Below are 12,564 nucleotides of genomic sequence, written 5' to 3'. Positions count from 1 at the left end.
GGGCCCTCGGAGTGTGGTGTCAGGAAAATAACCTCACACTCAACGTCAACAAAACAAAGGAGATGATTGTGGACTTCAGGAAACAGCAGAGGGAGCACCCCCCTATCCACATCGACGGGTCAGTAGTGGAGAAGGTGGAAAGTTTTAAGTTCCTCGGTGTACACATCACGGACAAACTGAATTGGTCCACCCACACAGACAGCGTTGTGAAGAAGGCGCAGCAGCGCCTCTTCAACCTCAGGAGGCTGAAGAAATTCGGCTTGTCACCAAAAGCACTCACAAACTTCTACAGATGCACAATCGAGAGCATCCTGTCGGGCTGTATCACCGCCTGGTACGGCAACTGCTCCGCCCACAACCGTAAGGCTCTCCAGAGGGTAGTGAGGTCTGCAGAACGCATCACCGGGGGCAAACTACCTGCCCTCCAGGACACCTACACCACCCGATGTCACAGGAAGGCCATAAAGATCATCAAGGACAACAACCACCCAAGCCACTGCCTGTTCACCCCGCTATCATCCAGAAGGCGAGGTCAGTACAGGTGCATCAAAGCAGGGACCGAGAGACTGAAAAACAGCTTCTATCTCAAGGCCATCAGACTGTTAAACAGCCACCACTAACATTTAGCGGCCGCTGCCAACATACTGACTCAACTCCAGCCACTTTAAAAATGGGAATTGATGGAAATTATGTAAAAATGTACCACTAGCCACTTTAAACAATGCCACTTAATATAATGTTTACATACCCTACATTACCCATCTCATATGTATATACTGTACTCTATATCATCTACTGCATCTTGCCATCTTCATGTAATACATGTACCACTAGCCACTTTAAACTATGCCACTTAATATAATGTTTACATACCCTACATTACCCATCTCATATGTATATACTGTACTCTATACCATCTACTGCATCTGCCATGCCGTTCTGTACCACCACTCATTCATATATCTTTATGTACATATTCTTTATCCCTTTACACTTGTGTGTGTGTGTAAGGTAGTAGTTGTGGAATTGTTAGGTTAGATTACTTGTTGGTTATTACTGCATTGTCGGAACTAGAAGCACAAGCATTTCGCTACACTCGCATTAACATCTGCTAACCATGTGTATGTGACTAATAAAATTTGATTTGATTTATGTCTTTATACTCTCAGCCAGCCAGGAACATGTAGTAAATAAGCCTACTTGACAAATCTAAACTCTTGTTTGAACAGGTGTTACTGGCATTTCTTAACATGGCACTTGTATGTTGTAAGACTTTCTGGTTTAGCTAGTGTCACTAAGACTGAAATCCCAGTGTTGGCAGAATGTAGTCCGAGCACTTGCACTCAGTGTGACCTGAGAATGTGGACAACATAGGTTCTCATTTGTGCCGACAATTATTCCCCCAGATATCTCCATGCCCTAGTTTAGTAAGCACAAATCAGTCCCAAGCCAGTGTGTAAACAAATCTGAAACCAAACCTGTTTTTTCTGAGTGAAGCTATTTTAGGGTTAGGGTAAGGATCATGCTTATTAGAATCCCACTATAGGAAAGAGGGTTTACTAGACATGGATAAAGGCGTTGATGAGGTGGCTACATCAGTGACTGCACACAACAGAATCCGAGACCCAGTAACTGCAGACATGCAGCGGTGGCTGGCCTGGTTCCATTCTGTGTGGACCATGAGCTTCCTTTTGAAAGTTATTGTAGCTGTCACATTGGATAAGATCTTCTGATAAATGTTGTGGTGAGATTCTGACGAAAACTCTTCTTTTTTTTTTTGGTGGGAGATATTTTGATATGCTGAAACCGTCTCAGATTTGAGAGAGAGGTGTGTGTGTGTTCCGACAAAGGCACCTGCACGCCTCTGTGGAAACTGTCAGTCAGTATATGTAGGCCAATGGCATGCCTTGAACTAGGATTTTCCATCCTTTCAGTACACAAGTCTAATGAAAAAGGACAACCTCTGCAATACCACAGTCAAATATAGCCTACATCATGGGTGACTGTGCATGGGCCAATTAGTTTGTTCAAAGTTCAACAGCTCTGCTCTAATACTTCAAAACAAACTACACTTCAGTGTAGTTTGTTGTTATCCTCCCATGCTTTCATCCTCAAACGTGCATATTGTCCCTAAAGTAAACACAGATAGTTGTGAGCCAATGAGAGAAAGGTTAATGGGCTAGAGGGAAGTAAAATGAAGAGCAAACAGGGAGAGACGTGTCGGTATGTTAGTCAGGATGCCTCCTCTCCTCTCCCTGTGTAAGGTCACACCTCTGGCTAGTTCTTATTTCCTGGAGCTTCACAATAACTCTGCAAATATTTAGACTGACTTACATGTTCTCTCGAATATCAACCTGTCAGATTGACTTAGTCTCAACGGAAGTCTGCTGCATAGATGCATGTGATGCAAAGTAGATGTGTGTTTTGTGTGTGAGATTCTTCGAGATGTAAGAAGGTGGGTACATACGCACACACAGACACACAGACAGTGTAGGCGGCAGAGCAGCACAGGATGTGTGGTTTAGGGCAGGAAGAGGAGCAGGAGCAGAGCTATGAGAGACGTGTGTGTGTGAATATCTTATTGCCTAACTAACTGCACCAGGACAATCGGTGTACCTCAACACTGTCACTAACACAATCCCACTTTGCTACTGTCTGTAACTTCAACTCTCCATATGCTTCACAGCTCATTCTTCTGGCCAAATCAGAACTTGAGATGCACATTTATACAGTAACTAGATGTCTTGCACAAATCTCCCATTGACATGATTTATGACGAAGTTCAAGGTATGCACTGAAACATGCACTAAATTGGGCTATTCAGGTGTCTGTTCATTAGCTTTTGATCACCATCTGCAAGGCAAAGAAGGAAAGCTCTTGTTCTGTCTCCTCTGAGGCCCGGTCGGCCATTATAGTGAGCAGGTGTGTGTGTGTGTGTGGGTGGGTTGTGGTCCTCTGAAGGTCTGTCCCTTGGCCAGTCTGTTGCAACAGTGTGGCTGGACTAAAGAGCAGTGTCTTAATATGTCATGCATTTGTAACACTCTGCTCTGCTTGAAAATGTGCAAACCAAATGTGATTGGTGGATACTGTTTAGCTAACCTTAACAGACTGTTTCATGTTGGAGTGACTTGGCTGACCCCTGTATCTGTCCCCCCTCCAGTTGATATCCGAGAGATAAAGGAGATCCGAGCGGGCCAGAAGTCTCGGGACTTTGAGCGCTATGTGGAGGACGCTACAGCACGACTAGACCAGGCTCACTGCTTCGTCATCCTACACGGCACTGAGTTCCGCCTCAAAGCACTCAGCCTAGCGGGTAAATACTAAATACACACCACAGTATTACCTCCTACCGCCTTCCGTTTTGTCAGGTAGAGACACACCCATACCATAATATGGAACTTGAATGTCAGGACGTTGACGCCTAACCCTTGACCCCTCTCCCCAGCGACGTCTGATGAGGAGATGACCATGTGGGTGAAGGGGCTGACCTGGCTGGTGGCAGACACACTCAAATCCCCCACCCCTCTACAGATAGAGAGGTACACCTTTATTCGGTTGGGTAGGCTGTGTGGGCATCACTTGATGGTACGTTGCAAATGGCTATCACAGCACTTTCGGTGTTGAAGACTCATTCTTCAATGTAACTCTTTTTTTCACCCAGGTGGTTACGGAAGCAGTTTTATGCGGTAGATCGCAACAGAGAAGACAAGTAAGTTAAATAAATCAGTGCTTTTAGACATGAACTAAATACAGTACCATCGGAAAGTATTCAGACCCCTTGACTTTTTCCACATTTTGTTATGTTACAACCTTATTCTAAAATGGATTAATATTGTTTTTTTTACTCATCAATCTACACACAATACCCCATAATGACAAAGTGAAACAGGTTTTTAGATTTATTTTCAAATGTATAAAAAATTTAAAACATACCTTTACACAAGTATTCAGACCCTTTGCTATGAGACTCGAAATTGAGCTCGGGTGTATCTTGTTTCCATTGATCATCCTTGAGATCCTTGATTGGAGTCCACCTGTGTTAAATTCAATTGACTGGACATGATTTGGACCGGTACACACCTGTCTATATAAGGTCCCACAGTTGACAGTGCACGTCAGAGCAAAAACCAACCCATGAGATCAAAGGAATTGTCTGTAGAGCTCTGAGACAAGATTTTGTCAAGGCACAGGTCTGGGGAAGGGTACCAAAACAATTCTGCAGCATTGAAGGTCCCCAAGAACACATTGGCCTCCATTATTCTTAAATGGAAGAAGTTTGGAACCACAAAGACTCTTCCTAGAGCTGGCCACCTGGCCAAACTGGGCAATCGGGGAGAAGGGTCTTGGTCAGGGAGGCCAAAAGGCACCTAAAGACTCTCAGACTCACTCATGCTGCCAAACATAGCCTCGTAAAACTGACCATCCTACCGGTCCTCGACTTCGGCGATGTCATTTACAAAATAGCCTCCAATACCCTACTCAATAAATTGGATGCAGTCTATCACAGTGCCATCCGTTTTGTCACCAAAGCCCCATACACTACCCACCACTGCGACCTGTACGCGCTCGTTGGCTGGCCCTCGCTTCATACTCGTCGCCAAACCCACTGGCTCCAGGTCATCTACAAGACCCTGCTAGGTAAAGTCCCCCCTCAGCTCGCTGGTCACCATAGCAGCACCCACCTGTAGCACGCGCTCCAGCAGGTATATCTCTCTGGTCACCCCCAAAGCCAATTCCTCCTTTGGCTGCCTCTCCTTCCAGTTCTCTGCTGCCAATGACTGGAACGAACTACAAAAATCTCTGAAACTGGAAACACTTATCTCCCTCACTAGCTTTAAGCACCAGCTGTCAGAGCAGCTCACAGGTTACTGCACCTGTACATAACCCATCTATAATTTAGCCCAAACGACTACCTCTTCCCCTACTGTATTTATTTATTTATTTTGCTCCTTTACACCCTTATTTATATCTCTACTTTGCACATTCTTCCACTGCAAATCTACCATTCCAGTGTTTTACTTGCTATATTGTATTTACCTCGCCACCATGGCCTTTTTTTGCCTTTACCTCCCTTATCTCACCTCATTTGCTCACATTGTATATAGACTTATTTTTCTACTGTATTATTGACTGTATGTTTGTTAAACTCCATGTGTAACTCTGTGTTGTATGTGTCGAACTGCTTTGCTTTATCTTGGCCAGGTCGCAGTTGTAAATGAGAACTTGTTCTCAACTTGCCTACCTGGTCAAATAAAGGTGAAATAAATAAATAAAAGACCATGAGAAACAAGATTCTCTGGTCTGATGAAACCAAGAATGGGAGAATCTCCCCAAATGCAGGTGTGCCAAGCTTGTAGCATCATACCCAAGAAGACTCTAGGCTGTAATTGCTGCCAAAGGTGTTTCAACAAAGTACTGAGTAAAGGGTCTGAATACTTATGTAAATATATATATTTTTTTAAATAAATGAGCAGAAATGTCTAAACCTGTTTTTGCTTTGTCATTATAGGGTATTCAAATCACATTGTATTAGTCACATGCGGCGAATACAACAGATGTAGACCTTACAGTGAAATGCTTACTTACGAGCCCCTAACTAACAATGCAGTTTCAAAAAATAGAGATAAGAGCTAAAAGTAACAAGTAATTAAAGAGCAGCAGTAAAATAACAATAGTGAGACTATATGCAGGGGGGTACCGATACAGAGTCAATGTGCGGGGACACCGGTTGGTTGAGGTAGTATGTACATGTAGGTAGTGCTATGCATAGTTACTTTAATAAATGACAACAGAGTAGCAGTGGTGTGGAGAGGGGGCAATGCAAATAGTCTGGGGAGCCATTTGACTAGCTGTTCAGGAGTCTTATGGCTTGGGGGTAGAAGCTGTTTAGAAGCCTCTTGGACCTAGACTTGGCCCATGCCAAATCTTTTCAGTCTCCTGAGGGGGAATAGGTTTTGTCGTGGCCTATTCACGACTGTCTTGGTGTGCTTGGACCATGTTAGTTTGTTGGTGATGTGGACACCAAGGAACTTGAAGCTCTCAACCTGCTCCACTGTAGCCCTGTTGATGAGAATGGGGTGTGCTTGGTCCTCTTTTTCCGTAGTCAACAATCATCTCCTTTGTCTTGATCACATTGAGGGAGAGGTTGTTGTCCTGGCACCACACGGTCAGGTCTCTGACCTCCCTATAGGCTGTCTCGTCATTGTCGGTGATCAGGAATGAGCACACTGTTGTGTCATTGGCAAACTTAATGATGGTGTTGGAGTCGTGCCTGGCCGTGCAGTCATGAGTGTACAGGAGGGGACGAGCACGCACCCCTGAGGGGCCCCTGTGTTGAGGATCAGCGTGGTAGATGTTGTTACCTATCCTCACCACCTGGGGGTGGCACGTCAGGAAGTCCAGGATCCAGTTGCAGAGGGAGGTGTTTAGTCCCAGGGTCCTTATCTTATTGATGAGCTTTGAGGGCACTGGTGTTGAACGCTGAGCTGTAGTCAATGAATAACATTCTGACATAGGTGTTCCTTTTGTCCAGGTGGGAAAGGGCAGTGTGGAGTGCAGTAGAGATTGCATCATCTGTGGATCTGTTGGGGCGGTTTGCAAATTGGAGTGGGTCTAGGGTTTCTGGGATGAAACCAGCCTTTCAAAGCACTTCATGGCTACAGATGTGAGTGCTACGGGTCGGTAGTCATTTAGCCAGGATACCTTTAGTGTTCTTGGGCACAGGCACTATGGTGGCCAGCTTAAACCATGTTGGTATTACAGACTCAGACAGGGAGAGGTTGAAAATGTCAGTGAAGACACTTGCCAGTTGGTCAGCGCATGCTCGCAGTACACGTCCTGGTAAACCGTCTGGCCCTGCGGCCTTGTGAATGTTGACCTGTTTTTAAGGTATTACTCACATCTGCTGCGTAGAGCGTGATCACACAGTCTTCCGGAACAGCTGGTGCTCTCATGCATGTTTCAGTTTTATTTGCCTCAAAGTGAGCATAGAAGTAGTTTAGCTCGTCTGGTTGGCTTGTGTCACTGGGCAGCTCTCGGCTGTGCTTTCCTTTGTAGCCTGTAATGGTTTGCAAGCCATGCTACATCTGACGAGCGTCAGGGCCGGGTGTAGTACAATCTTAGTCCTGTATTGACGCTTTGCCTGTTTGATGGTTTGTCGGAGTGCATAGCGGGATTTCTTATAAGCTTCCGGGTTAGAGTCCCGCTTCTTGAAAGCGGCAGCTCTAGCCTTTAGCTCAGTGCAGATGCTGCCTGTAATCCATGACTTCTGGTTGGGGTATGTACGTAGGGTCACTGTGGGGACGACGTCATCGATGGACTTATTGATGAAGCCAATGACTGATGTGGTGTTCTCCTCAATGCCATCGGAGGAATCCCGGAACATATTCCAGTCTGTGCTAGCAAAACGTTCCTGTAGCTTAGCATCTGCTTCACCTGACCACTTTTTTATTAATCAAATTTTTGCTTGTAAGCAGGAATCAGGAGAATAGAATTATGGTCTAATTTGCCAATTGGAGGGCGAGGTAGAGCTTTGTATGCGTCTCTGTATGTGGAGTATAAGTGGTCCAGAGTTCTGTTTCCTCTGGTTGCACATTTAACATGCTGATAGAAATTTGGTAAAACGTATTTAAGTTTCCCTGCATTAAGGTCCCCGGCTACTAGGAGCGCCGCCTCTGGGTGAGCGTTTTCTTGTTTGCTTATGGCAGAATACAGCTCATTCAATGCTGTCTTAGTGCCAGCCTCTAACTGTGGTGGTATGTAAATTGCTATGAAGAATACAGATAACCTGTAGACAACACTACCTACCGAGAGAGTTTATCATGAGATACTCTACCTCAGGCGAGCAATAGCGCAAGACTTCCTTAGATATCGTGCACCAGCTGTTATTTACAAAAATACATAGTCCGCCGCTCCTTGTGTGTATTGTGTGTAGATTGATGAAAAACAACAATTGAATCCATTTTAGAATACGGCTGTAACCTAACAAAATGTAGATTAAGTCAAGGGGTCTGAATATTTTCTGAAGGCACTGTAAATTATTGAAAAAGCATTGCATCAGCTTGGAGATAATGGAGAGCAATAATGCTTTTCTTTCGGAGACTTGGTACATTTGGGTTAGTGTATTATCAATAATTTAGACCAGTATGACTAGCCACCTGCTGTAGCAAATAGCAATATAGGCCAGCCAGAGGCATTTTGGACAGACTAGGGATGAAAGTAAAACCATACAATGCATGCGGAAAGTATTATTTTTCCACATTTTGTTACGTTACAGCTTTATTCTAAAGTTGATAAAATAGTTATTCTTTCTCATCCATCTACACAATAACCCATAATGACAAAACAAAGAGGTTTTTAGAAATGTTTGCAATTTTATAATAAATGTGCAACATTTTCTAAACCTGTTTTCGCTTTGTCATTATGGGTTATTGTGTGTAGATTGATGAGGAAATGTTTTTATTTAATCCGTTTTAGAATAAGGATGTAACGTAACAAAATGTGGAAAAAGGGAAGGCGTCTGAATACTTTCCAAATGCACTGTATGCACAACTAGGGAATGAGCACAGCTTAATAGTTTTTGAAGAAGCTTCCTACCAGCTCTGGCTGGTGTGTGTACGTGATGTGGAGGTGTGAAGGAACTAACCTTTCAGCCACAGACCTGCACAGCTTCCTGGTGTGTGTGTGTGAGTGTGTGAGAGCACCCCCCCATTCAGAAGAAGCTTCCTTTAAGTAGTCCTGAGGTGAAGTCACTACATGGCACTCTTCCAGAAGTGTGTGTGTGTGCGCATCTTCATTTGTGTGTTTGGCGTTGTGTGTATTTTAGGATATCCTGTAAGGATCTGAAGAGCATGCTGTGCCAGGTTAACTACAGGGTCCCCAACATGAAGTTCCTCAGAGAGAAACTTCCGGTAACATCCTCACACATCACATTTCCCTAATACCCCCCCCCCCCCACCAGTGTGTGTTTCCAGTGTCATCCTAACCCTGTGGCAACATTGCCCCCTCTCCTCTCACTCTTTCTCTCAGGACTCGGAGTTGAGGAATGGAGACGTGTCCTTTAGCCAGTTTTCCCAGCTCTATCGCAGCCTGATGTTTGACGCCCAGAAAGCTGTAAGTCATCTTCAGCCTTCTATCCTAATCTTCTCTCTCACCCCCTCTCTCTGTCTGTCTGCTTCTCAAATGGCTCCCCAATCAAGAGGCTAGTTAAAACCCACAGATTCTATGGTAGGAACCATTAGGCCCAGCAGGCAGGCAGACAGACTGGAGCTGTGTTGTCATACTGAAACGACAAGGTTTATTGTGTTTAATAATTTTCTTTACGTTTGTCTTTCAGATGGAGATTCCTTTTCTACAGAGGTAGATACTCACACACCCAAGCCGCCTGAGCATCATGTTATACTGTAGATGTGAGTTGTGTAACACCGCTCTCCCTCTGTCAGGTTCATTGAGAGACCAGAGCAGAAGATCTTACTAGAAGACTTCAAGACTTTCCTTCTGGAGGCCCAGAAGGTATACTGGATGATATAGCATTATCATCTACCTAAGTTTCTAGGGATTCAGTACAACACAACGCTTGACTTGTCATACACTTTAGTAACTAGTTCTTTTGTAAATGTGTTACGTGTTGATACACAAGGAAATCAAATGACCTGAATAACATATTTGTGCAACAATGTGTTGTGTGTGTTGTGTGTGTTCGTAGGAGCTGTGGGCCACCGACAACAATAAGGTGCAGGAGTTTATGTTTGGGTACCTGAAGGACCCGCTGAGGGAGGTGGAACAGCCCTTCTACCACCAAGATGAGGTACCTTCTCACTCTTAAGCTCGTCCCCTAGTCTCTGAAATCCCAGACCTAGAGAACATTGTTAACAACCCGTCTGCCTAGGGAAACGAATCACACCCCCCTCTCTCTCTCACTCCTAGGCAATAAAATAAATAAAAATGCCACTATGATTAATCTTTCATGTTACACAGTGGTGAGAGTACATCCAACAGACATTGCTCATCCTAATATTTATATATTTCTTAATTCCATTACTTTACTTTTAGATTAGTGTGTATTGTTGTGAATTGTTAGATATTACTGCACTGTTGGAGCTAGGAACACAAGTATTTTACTACACCCGCAATAACATCTGCTAAATATGTGTATGTGACCAATAAAATTTGATTTGACATTTCTCCCAGGTTTCACATTGTATAACTTAATTTGGAATATAACACCCACATCTTGCTGGTGACCTGAATGTGCCTGAGTTCTGTGGAACGGAGACATTATTAGTTATTGTCAAACCACGTGACTTGTCTGAAATGTCTGACAAAGGAAGTGGCTCTAGTGTCAACCTACAGGATGGTACACTTCATATGTTTTGGCCTGTGATTAGTAGAAAACTCTGACTTTCAGTTGAACACAATCACAAAGGGTGCCTGGTTTTCGCATGGTAGTGCTCTTCATTGGACTGTTTCTTTGCATTCATCAGAACCCCAATATTGATTGCGTGTCTCCCCTCCCCCCTCGGTCTAGTTCCTGACGTACCTATTTTCCAAAGAGAACACCGTCTGGGACTCAGCCCTGGACCAGGTGTGTCCTGAAGACATGAACAACCCCCTGTCTCATTACTGGATATCCTCATCTCATAACACGTAAGAACAGAGGGAGTGGGCGAGGGAGCAGAATGGATTACTGTATTTGAAATCAGTGTTGTATTAATGCTGGCTTCACATGAATGGTAAGAGAGAAAGCATAGTTTCCCAGACATTTTTCCCTAGTCCAAGGGGATTTGTGTCCTACAGTTCTGTATATCAGATTAAATTGGTATTATCTAACAATTATTTTTTAACAATGAGAACTGGGCTTTGATTGTGTAGGAAAATGTCATTTTCCTCCCATTGAAAACATGGTGAGAAGAGGTTAATGTGATAACCTTTTGTGTTGGCTGTGAAACAATACTCCTGGAAGTGAGGAATGAAAACGTCCATGTTGCTTTGATAAAGTCTGAATTGCCTGGCTAAGTGAGAAAGGGGTGTTTACGCTAACCAACAAAGACAGAAATACCTTTGATTCTGTATTCAATGTTTCACTACTGCCATGGAAGGGGATGTGAATAACACAGGATGAAGGGAAAGGAGGCTTCTGTGGACTATCTGATGTCGTGTGTGTGTGTTTGTAGCTACCTGACAGGTGACCAGTTTTCTAGTGAGTCGTCCCTGGAAGCGTACGCACGCTGTCTGAGGATGGGCTGCCGCTGCATCGAGTGTGAGTTTATTATATACACACCCCTAACTCTGCTCTCTCCATAACCCACTGTCTTTCAGACCTAAAGCAATTCTTCTCCACAATATATGCATGACTGCATGACAAACACCTCGTATACTGTATCCCTACAGGCTGCACTGGCAGTGAGGGAACACTGTTCAGACCGCTTTCTAAAGGATCTGACTATTTTTAGAGATAGTCGTACTGCACTGCTGCTCCATTCAGAAAGGCACATATGACACTTTAATATTTCATCTTGATTTAAACCAGGAAGTCCCTTTTTTTATGTGTGTTATATACATACACACACACACACAGTGCCTTCAGAAAGTATTCACACATCTTGACTTTTTCCACATTTTGTTGTTACAGCCTGAATTTAAAATGGATTAAATTGAGATGTTGTCACTGGCTTACACAATACCCCATAATGTCAAAGTGGATTTTTTTTTTTTAACAAATTAAATGAAAACATGAAATGTCTTGGGTCAGTAAGTTTTAAGCCACTTTATGGCAAGCCTAAATAAGTTCAAAGTAAAAAATCTGCTTAACATGTCACAAAATAAGTTACATGGACTCACTCTGTGTGCAATAATAGTGTTTAACATGATTTTTGAATGACTACCTCATCTCTAACTTACATATTCAATTATCGTTACGGTCCCTTTGTCGAACATTGAATTTCCTAATGCCTCGCAAAGAAGGGCACCTTTTGGTAGATGAGTAAAAATTTAAAAAGCAGACATTGAATATCCCTTTGAGCATGGCAAAGTTCTTTAATGACACTTTGGATGGTGTATCAATACACCCAGTCACTACAAAGATACAGTCATCCTTCTTAACTCAGTTGCCGGAGAGGAAGGAAACTGCTCAGGGATTTCACCAAGAGGCCAATGGTGACTTTAAAACAGTTACATGGCTGTGATGGGAGAAACCTGAGGATGGCTAAACATTGTAGTTACTCCACAATACTAATGTAAATGAAAGGGTGAAAAGGAGGCCTGTACAGAATAAAAATATTACAAAACATGCATCCTGTTTGCAATAAGGCACTAAAGTACAACAGAAGAGAATAAAACAATTTTAAAAAGTGAGGAAAAAGAACTTTGTTTGGGGCAAACACATCACTGAGTACCACTCTTCATATTTTCATGCATAAGGTAGTGGCTGCATTATGTTATGGGTATGCTTGTCATTGGAAAGGACTAGGGATTTTTATAATTTTTTGCATAAAAAGAAACTGAATAGAGTTAAGCACCGGCAAAATCCTAGAGGAAACCTGGTTCGGTCTGTTTTCCAACTGTTCT

The 12,564-nt window shown here is 43.4% G+C and overlaps 1 protein-coding gene across 5 annotated transcripts in view; it reads left to right on the top strand.

The window, feature by feature from the left end:
* plcg1 (phospholipase C, gamma 1) overlaps positions 1–12,564 on the top strand; it is a 36,525-nt gene that overhangs the window by 4,503 nt on the left and 19,458 nt on the right. For all 5 annotated transcript variants that reach the window (XM_071348906.1, XM_071348904.1, XM_071348905.1 and 2 more), the window contains exons 3-12: positions 3,161–3,313; positions 3,446–3,539; positions 3,662–3,709; positions 8,825–8,909; positions 9,028–9,111; positions 9,335–9,357; positions 9,441–9,510; positions 9,704–9,805; positions 10,526–10,644; positions 11,172–11,257. In XM_071348906.1, the coding sequence (XP_071205007.1) occupies positions 3,161–3,313; positions 3,446–3,539; positions 3,662–3,709; positions 8,825–8,909; positions 9,028–9,111; positions 9,335–9,357; positions 9,441–9,510; positions 9,704–9,805; positions 10,526–10,644; positions 11,172–11,257 (864 nt within the window). The remainder of the gene's footprint in view (positions 1–3,160; positions 3,314–3,445; positions 3,540–3,661; positions 3,710–8,824; positions 8,910–9,027; positions 9,112–9,334; positions 9,358–9,440; positions 9,511–9,703; positions 9,806–10,525; positions 10,645–11,171; positions 11,258–12,564) is intronic.

Source organism: Salvelinus alpinus, chromosome 17 (assembly GCF_045679555.1).
Source record: "Salvelinus alpinus chromosome 17, SLU_Salpinus.1, whole genome shotgun sequence".
Lineage (NCBI taxonomy): Eukaryota > Metazoa > Chordata > Actinopteri > Salmoniformes > Salmonidae > Salvelinus > Salvelinus alpinus.
The sequence above is the reverse complement of the archived record's forward strand: the minus strand, read 5'-3'. Positions and strand labels throughout refer to the sequence as shown.